This window comes from Salarias fasciatus, chromosome 4 (assembly GCF_902148845.1).
Source record: "Salarias fasciatus chromosome 4, fSalaFa1.1, whole genome shotgun sequence".
Lineage (NCBI taxonomy): Eukaryota > Metazoa > Chordata > Actinopteri > Blenniiformes > Blenniidae > Salarias > Salarias fasciatus.
Genome location: NC_043748.1, coordinates 25,768,156 through 25,777,717, shown reverse-complemented (window position 1 = coordinate 25,777,717; position 9,562 = coordinate 25,768,156). Strand labels below are relative to the sequence as shown.

Below are 9,562 nucleotides of genomic sequence, written 5' to 3'. Positions count from 1 at the left end.
CCCCTTTTTTATTGAGCTATTTGCTTCTACTTTAACTATTTGGAGGTGATATGTATCTGCAACTGTTTGATATTGTTATATTGCCATTAATGTTTATGTTCATTTCTTTAAGATGTTCAATAAAAAAGCTCTAAAGTTCTAGTTTAATTGGTCATCCCTTTTTAATTTCATTTCCATAACTGTTTTGGACGTTGCTTCAAATGATTTTATGTCTTTACTCCTGTATGGAATCCTGTGTCATAATGCAGTGTTCATCCGTTATTACATTGCTTACACACGGTGTCAGTTTCAAAATGATATCATAAATTACCTGGAACCGCAGTGCTCGTGCACTCAGGTGTGTTCCAGTGATTACCGGTTAATTAGATTGAGATGACAGAGCTGCTGTGTTTGTTGGTGCCACGTGAAGCTGTAATTCTGACCCCAAGGCTGATTTCAAGAGACTATCAGTCACCTGGAATCTCTCATTCTTTTTTAAATCAAGTGACAATTACAGAGATCACAATGCCACATATCTGTTCTTCTACATTTTCTCAAACACAATACATCACGGTGGTGACTGGAGCAACATTCAGCCACAACCTTCCAGTTACTGGAACAACATCCGCATGAAACTGACCCAATCAAACTCCAGCATGGGCCGGACTGCAACTGCGAGAAACCGCTTAATTAAAAAAAGAAGGAAAAAGGGGCCTCCCATGTCTGATTCCGAGTGTGTCCAACAGAAGTGGTTCAGTTCCCATCACAATACACAAAACATGCTCGACAAATAGGTTTCCTAATCAACGACTGGAAATCTGATCAGGTAAATACTTGGTGATGGAGCAGCAATGGCGAAAAGTATTGGACTTACGAATGCATGCGTAGACACGCGAATGCGTAAATATCCGCACTCCGTGTTTGATCTGGACATATGGAAACAATCCGACCTCAAGTCGTGGCTGTGATGATGATGGAAGGCAGAGTAATGGCGACTACAGAGGCCTGTAATAATGTAAGTGGAGGTGGAGCACCGGGTCATAAATAAAGAGATGTTTGAATAGGATGTGTGTGTGTGTGTGTGTGTGTGTGTGTGTGTGTGTGTGTGTGTGTGTGTGTGTGTGTGTGTGTGTGTGTGTGTGTGTGTGTGAGGTGTTTAAGAGGAGGTTTCCGTGAGATGTTTGGCCCTGTGAACTGGACGGGTTTATCTTTCTAGATGTCAGAACTCACGTGAGGGGAAGGGGAGCATGGAGACGGAAAAGAAAGACATGTATATTATATAAAGGACAGACAGTGGGTATAGCGCGGAGTTAAAGCTCACGGCTCTGTAAATGTTTGATTAGTTCAGAGAGGGGGAGGAATGGGTTCATCACACTTCAGCGAGCTGTTTGAGTCATCGCTGAAGAACTGGGGTTTGCTATGTTTTCATTTCTCTGTGGCTAAAAATGGAAAAGCCAAATATCAATCAGCATTATCGGCTCTGATCAGTGAGTAACTTTAAGGCTCGGTGATGGATTCTGTTGGCACTGAGGCGCACATCAGGCAGAGAGAGAATTTTCTGTCTGCACCGTCGATTGGTTGGAAGGACAGAAAACTGAGCAACCGAAAGGACGTTTGAGGAGGTCTTGGCTGCAGATCCTGTGGGCCTGAAATGGTCAGAATCAAGAAAAAGAGGTCCGAGGCTGCATGGAGTGCACAACACACACACACACACACACACACACACACACACACACACACACACACACACACACACACACACACACACACACACACACGTCGCGATCTGATGCGCACGGCAGCGCAGAGGTTTTAATGTTGTGACTGAAAATGTTCATAACTTGACCATGCTGTAAGAGCCTGTAATGTCAGCAGATCCCAGACAGGTCGAAATGATCAAATCAAATCAAATCAAATCAAATCAAATCAAATCAAATCAAATCAAATCAAATCAAATCAAATCAGGAGGCCGCGTGTTTTTCTCACGTTTTTATCGTTTTTATTCTTATGAATGTTCTCCTCTTTATCTGCACTGTGCGCATGCTTTTTACCCCAAAAAAGAGAAAAAGGAAGACAACATAAAACAAACACCATCGATCAATAACGAACTAAAACGACAATTAGAGTGTGTAAAAAAGTGACCCGACTTACTAAAACGGCATAAATAGGCAGTTTCATGTTGTTGGAAATTTCATTAATTGCTACGTCGTCATCTTCATCATCATCATCATTATCATCATCATCGTCAATCATTGCCAGAACAACAACAACATAGAAGTGAGAAGTACAGTAAAAAGTGCACCATCATCATTTTAACTTAAAAACTATACAGCTGCCAAAGATAAAATTGTTAATGATAAACTTCTAACAATATAGAAATGTTTCCACGATAATTGTTCCACAAAGAAAGGAAGCTATCATTTGATTTTTTTTTGTTGTTTTTTTGTTTGTTTGTTTTTCACACTAGTGTAGACTATGTTGTTTGCTTGAGTTGGTTGATTCACCCCCACCCACGGCGATGTGATTATTTCTTCCCTTTCTGTTGAATGGTCGGTTTCCGGTCTGCAGACAGAGGCGCGAGGCCGCTCCGGTCAGTCCTCTTTTGGTGATTCAGGTTCCCTTTCCCTCCAGGAGACAGCTCCAGTCCGATGGCCTCAGTCAGGACAGACTACCCCCCCCCCCCCCCCCCCCCTCCCCCTTTACAGTCTTCTCTGCAGTCCTCTGCGCCCCGGTTTCTTTCTTTTCTGTCTTTTTTCTTTTTTCTTTCTTTTTTTTTTTTTTTTTTTTTTTACATCTTTAGATCTGCTTATGGGTCTTCTCGCAGCAATCCTCGTTGACGGAGGCCTGTGACCCCGCGGTGCCTGCTACAACCACCGAGCCCCCTGCACCTCCTCCTCCGCCTCCCCCACCTCCTCCTCCTCCTCCTCCTCCACCTCCTCCTTCCCCGGAGCTCCCTCCGCCGCCGCTCTCCCGCAGCTCCTTCTCCCGCCGCTCGCGCTCCACCGCCTCCTGCTCGCTCTTGCTGCTGGGGAACTTGTCCTTGTTGTTCTCTTTCTTCCACTTCATCCTCCGGTTCTGGAACCAGATCTTGACCTGGCGCTCCGTCAGGGCCAGAGCGTGGGACACCTCGATGCGGCGCTTGCGGGTGAGGTAGGGGTTGAAGAGGAACTCCTTCTCCAGCTCCAGGGTCTGGTAGCGGCTGTAGGTCTGCCGGCCGCGTCTCCTGCCCGCAGCTACTGGGGGGAGGTGGGGGTGGGTGGGGGAGGGGGGGGGGGGGCAGAGGGACACACAGGGGTTATTAGAGACACAACCACATTCTTGTTCAGTCGCTGGTCATCGGTTTATCTGAACCTCTCACATGGAAACCCAGCAAACCTCACCGTGATGACCGCGCATGAGAATGAGCTCCACGAGGAATTACCAGCGTAACGTCTGTCCTCCAAATAAATCTCTACTGTCACCAAGCAGTGGATTAAGGAAGGTAAAGTCTATGCATAGAATTATGGATATAATCTGACAGGTCTGCTGCGGGTCGTCATCTCTCTCTGTCCCATGATGCTGCTTTGGTGAAACCTTGAATATGAACAGATGTGTTGTCCGCTCCTCTGTCAGGATTATTCTCCTCCTGAATTAAACTTGTTCTCTGAGTCGAGCGCAGAGTATGAAAAACCCGCGAGCGTGTAACATTTCGGCTCCTTCTGCCCAGTTCTTCAACTTGTAAGATATTTCCCGGAAAAAAGGAAACAATGAAATTTCCATAAAAATAGACCTACTCGCTTTAAAGTCTTGGAGTGGCTTCAGTTTGTGGTGACTGAGTGCTGTTGATTTTAAATCCGTAAAACATAAAATAAAAATAGTTCAAAGAATTTGTCCAGAAAACACACACTCTGCCATTACATGTTAATATCACGAGTTCGAGCTGAAAATGCAACTAATGCAAATTAATCATGCGGCGCTCGCGTGTATCCGCCTCGTCACACTGACACTCCTTCCTCTGATAAGTGGTGCTGCTAATCACCTCCACCTGCCCACACCCTGATGACTGCCACGCGCTCAGGATCTCACTGTGTGAATGTGTAAACACACTCAGCTCCCACAGCATCAATACGAACCGAGCGTGCACGCGCTTCCTCCAGGACTGAAACCCTGATTCCTCCGATCAGACACTGGACGAGCACCTCAACGTGTGCGCGTGAATATTTCATTCATTCGTGGACTGCTTTATTGAGAGATATTATTCCGGGCAGCAAAGACTAAAGACAAACCAATTCTATTTGAAACGGTGTAACAAAAAAAAAAAAAAAAAAGGAAAGAAGACGTTATTAATATATATATATATATATATATATATATATATATATATATATATATCACAGAATTGCAAATGCCCGCTCATAAATCATAAACTAGAAAATGTTTCAGACTAAAGAGGGTGAAGATAACAGTTAAATCTAACAGCAGACTCTACGGACATTTGTGATTATATTTCCATAAAACTGTTTGTCTTTCTTCTTGATTGTGGTGCCATAAAAAGCAGCGCTGCTGCGCCATGGAAAATAAATTCGCCTGTGATCATAAAAAGCTTTGAAGTAGAAACCGCTGCTTCTAAATCACTGATCTGAAATGAAATTCAGATTTTACAGGAGCAGCGTTGATCAGTTATAAACAGCCAAAAGAAAGAGAAGGAAAACTGTGAAGTAAAGACATTGCAACCTGAGCAAAGCAGTCGGGTTTCAAAGCTGTGGAGCAGAGGAATAATAGACTGGAGCTTCATTCCACGTATTAGTGTTTGCAGACGGCGAACACAGCAAAACACACTCTGTCTCCAGGATGGTACAGTTTCAGGATGAAATTAAAGGGCAATGACTCGGTGGATGCGCATTTATCCTCGTAATCACATAGAACTCCTGTACTGCCTTATTATATTAGACTATATTATGTCTTACAGCCTGTAGATAAAGGATGAAACCTTCTTCAACCTACACTATATAAGTACAGCGGCCCAACCAGTCTGCCAGGCTTAAAAAAAAAAAAAAAAAAAAAAAAAAAAAAAAGAACAACGACTGTCATGGTCTTTTTTAATTTCCAGAGAGGGTCCGTGTGTGGGCGCAGAGCTGCTTTTTATGGTCAAATCTGCGGCAGCAGAAGACAAGAGGGCCTTTATGGAAATGCACGGACTTGTAAGTGATGTAGATGTCTTGTATGTGTTATCTGTCACGCGGCTGGCGCCGTGATTTGGGGCTGTAGGGACTGGAGGGAAGTGGGCGCCACGTCCACCGCTGTCACCGGCCATGAGTTACTGGAAATGAGAAACACTTTCTTGGATAAAATAACAGCTCCGACTCTTTGATCAGAAAGGACCAACACGCACGGGGAATTGAACCTCCAACCCGGGCTGCATCCTCGAGGAGAGCGGAGCGGGTGAAGATAACTCAGTCTCTCTGTAAGAATACATTTTTTTTTTCAATTACTTTGCACAAACAATATCAGGGCTGAGAACATGAAAGATTTTTAGACGTACTCAGTTTGAAACCTTTACAAAGCCAATTAAATAAGAGCTAAACAAATGCGTGGCGGCTGACATTTGGAGGAGGGTGAAGAGAGGTATTCACAAGACTGCAGATGCCACAGAGAGCCTGAGCAAAAAGAAGTGATGCCATTACAGACATGCATTCATTCTGCGACCTAATCACATTTCTGTTCTGTTCTTTTCTCATCTCTAAGGTCGCACAGAGAAATCATTTATCAGCCACTGGGTTAAAGTCGTAAAACTGACTCATATTCAGCGGCTCAGAGTCAAACTTGGGATATTAAAACTGCTGCTTAAGGCCCCAGAAGTATGTGGAATCGTTAGGAACCCTGTTCTGTCAGGAGACTGTAACATAAAGGGTGCGGGGGTGTACATAACGCACATGATGAGATGTGCCCCCTCGTTAAAGGGAAATTTTCCAGGTAAACGTGGAACTACAAGAGCCTCCACAGTCCATGCTTCCACTTTACCCACAGAATTATTTTTTGACAGTATAACTAATAAATCTTTTCACTTGGTGATAATCTGTGCACAGGCTGGAACTGTTAGAGCCGAACGGGAGCTCGGGTTTTCTAACCGCGCAGCAGCCTTTCCCCGTTCTTGCTCTACTTTTTTCAGTCGCCACCTGATCACAGCAGACCACACACAAAGACGACGCACCGCTAAAAACAAATATGCTGCAAGCAAAGCGCCGAGCATCGCCGAGCCGTGTCATCGTCAGTTTGAAGGGGGAGAGAGCAGAGACTGTATGCCCTTCACAAATTCCTGCTCATTGAAGCCGCGTGTTCAAATTGGGGACGGCTGGCGTCAAAAGAACGTTGAGTGGAAAAATACATGTTAAATGTATTAAGTACGCGACAGGATATATTAGAATGTACAGCAAGCCGAGTGAAGAGAAACAGAAAAGCTCATAAAAACTGCGCGGAAATGTACATCAGCTGCAAATATTGCTGTTATGTCGGTTTGTGAGGATCGCAGACCTTCCTTTATTTAGCTGCGTTTTTTTTCCACGCGGAGCCACAAAAAGTCCTGTATCGACCATTATCACCCCTCCTAAAAAATAACCGAGAACATAAGCCATAACCCCCCCCCCCCCCACACACACACACACACACACACACATAATACACACGCGCGCACAGCAGCGTATTCCAAAAAAATGTGCTTAAACAAACTAGGTTACTATGCGTGCGTCTCCATTCTCTCTATATGTCTCTCTCTCTCTCTCTACTGTCTCTCCTTTCTTCAGGACACAAACATTAGTTCTTCTTCGTCTTCTTTCCACCCAAACAACCCCCAGCTTTTTTCTGGGCAAATCGACAGATATTTTTTAGTCTCCGGTGATTTACAGTTTCTTTCAAAATAATCCAATCGACTGTGATTGTTCATGCTTAAACACGCGCGCGCGCACACACACACACACACACGCGCACACACACACACACACACACACACACACACACACACACACACACACACACACACACACACACACACACACACACACACAGAGTGATGTCTCTCGGAGAGGGATTCGGTCTTGAAGGGTTTACGGATCACACACGTTGAGACGGAGCGAATTTATATTTCCGTTCTTCCCCACAACCTGCTTCCTGCCCGCGCTAGACGTGCAGAGACCCGGGTGCTGAGTAGCAAGTAATCCCCCAGATCACGGTCAAGTCGTAAAAGAAAAATGAAAGCGGAGCTGCAGAAGTTGTGAGTTGGTGTGGCTGGAGGATGTGCCTGAGCTTTAGAGGAGTCTGTCCGCTGAAGTGTCTCCTTCACGTCTCCCTCGTCCCTGCCCTCACTCTACCATCTCTGGTCCGTTCTGATTCCCTGTCTCCTCCGGCCCGGTCTCTATGTCTATGGCGGGGGCAATTAAACAATAAAGTCATTGACGAGTTTTGGTGATGCCAATAAAACCATAAACTCTCCTTTGTCTGAGTGCGTGAAGGCAGGAAGCTGCGACTGCCCTCCATTAAATAGTAGCTTTTCCAGCCACTTTTCCAACTTTCCCCACAGTACTGCACGTTCAGTCCCTCTTTCTGTCGGAGCAGGAGCTCTGCTCTCACTCATCTCGCAGAAACCAAGATTATCGCACGCTTTCTAAAAAGTGGAAAGAAAACAAGGCGTTGGATCGAGACTCTCCTCACCTTGCGGCCTCATCCAGGGAAACAGCTGCGTCGGCGACGGGCTCTGCTCGGTGCCTTCGGCGTCTTCGCCTCCGAGTCCCGGCGCGCCTCCCAGCTTACAGTCGCTGTACTGGACCAGATCCGCGTCCTGGGCTCCGAAAAGCGTCTGCCGCTGCAGGGCGTCGTATCCGTAGAAGTTCCCCGGCTCGCCGTGGCATGTGACCGCACAGGGGCTCTGCTGGTACGGGTTGCTGGGCAGCGTGGAGGCGCTGTGGTGGTAAAAGTCCTGGATCTGCGGAGCGTGCTGGAAGGTGGCGCCGGAGCCGGGGCCGTACACCACGGTGGGCCGGCTGCCGGCCAGGTCCTGCGCGAAGCCGCACTCGTAGTAGTTTGGGCGCAACGAGTCTCCACTTTTATATTTGGAGAAGAGCGAGTTGACGAAATATGAACTCATCGTGGCGTTTCAGTTTGTGTTGTGCTGAAGGAAGCGGCTGCTGCCGGCTCGTGTTTTCTTATTTTGCTGCTTCTGTCGCGCGCTTTCAGGCAGGAGGCACACACTCTAACACACACATACACACACGCAGGCGGAGGGGAGGGAGAAAGTAAGGCAGGTCTGCCGCCGGTGCCGGTGACCGTTGTTGTGGTGTTCCCCCCTCACGGCCGCCACAGACCAGCCGGGTGCGGTGTGAATAAGGGTGATGGCAGCCGACCGGAGCGGGAGCAGCCACAGCGACAGCCACTGCGAGAATAATCACAACAATTACACCAATTCCATAAAATCTCCGGCGACGAAAAAGAAAAAGAAGAAGAAGAGGAGGAAGAAGCAGAGGAGGAGGAAGGGCTCGTGCGCATCACAATTCCGGTGTTAGCGCTGTAAGCGGAGCCCTGTCGCGCTCTCAAACGGGTTTTCCGTGATTTACTCCTCTGCAAATGAGTTGTTTCATATTTTTTCTCTCTCTCTTTCTCTCCCTCTCCCCCTCTCTCTCTGTCGCTCGCTCAATCTCCCTCTCTTTCTCTCCCCTCCCGGCCTCGGTGTGTGTGTGTGTGTCGGTTTCAGGGATAATTTGCATCTATTATCAGCTCTTCATCCCATTGGCTTTTGCGCGCACGTACGAGGACGTGCGCGAGCGCGTGCAGACACCAACACATGCACACACACAGGCGGTGTGTTGATGATAGTCTCCTCGAGGAGCTGTCCGCACGTCCGTGGTGATGCAAGGAGGGAGAGAGAGAAAGAAGAGCGAAGGAGAAAAAGAAGCAGAGGAGGAGTGTGAAATGGAGTGTGTGTGTGTGTGTGCGTGTGTGTGTGTGTGTGTGTGTCAAGGGGTGCTGCTTTGCATCTGATCAAGTGCACGGACGCGCGCAAGCACACAAAAACACTCACACAAACCGATTCCACACGCCAACAACCTAAAGAAGAAAGGCTTTTCTCCTCTCAGTCGGATCGAGGTTGGCTGCTAATGGCGGGATTTCGATGCATCTTTGAAAACATTTATTCGTTAATTGCCCCTCTCTCATTTCTGCCTTTTAAAGCAGAGCGATCGGTGTCGGTGGCAGAAGGGAACGAGGCCCGAAAATGTCAAGGAGAGAGAGACATCCACCGACACAAAGAGGAGGAGAGAGGGAGAGAGAAATGGGAGCGTGGAGGGGGCAGCAGCTTCCTAATTGGTATCGGTTTTAACAAGTACTCGCCTATAAATGTAATTGACGTTTTAAAAACCAGTTGTTGGAGCCTTTCTAGCCTCCATTTCCTCTCACGACTGCTGCTGGTCAGGAAATAAACGAGCTCCGAACCATGCTCTCTGATCATCGTATACTTTTATAAATGTGATCTCCATAAACATGCGAAGCTGAGGAGCGGGAAGGGTAATAGGCTCGGAGAAAGTGGCTGTAAACGCTTTAACAAACTATAAAGCGGAGG

The 9,562-nt window shown here is 46.9% G+C and overlaps 1 protein-coding gene across 2 annotated transcripts; it reads right to left on the bottom strand.

Annotated features, from left to right (window-relative positions):
* Window positions 1–2,775: 2,775 nt before the first annotated feature.
* On the bottom strand, window positions 2,776–8,555 carry hoxb8a (homeobox B8a). Of its 2 annotated transcripts, none has more exons than XM_030088831.1 (2): window positions 7,663–8,555; window positions 2,776–3,215 (listed from the first exon to the last, which is right to left on the bottom strand). In XM_030088831.1, exons 1-2 carry the CDS (start codon window positions 8,093–8,095, stop codon window positions 2,776–2,778), a joined length of 873 nt encoding a protein of 290 aa, XP_029944691.1. In that variant the 5' UTR covers window positions 8,096–8,555. The 2 variants fall into 2 exon arrangements, with proteins under 2 accessions (XP_029944691.1, XP_029944692.1); XM_030088832.1 differs by having other exon boundaries at window positions 2,776–3,212.
* Window positions 8,556–9,562: the final 1,007 nt, after the last annotated feature.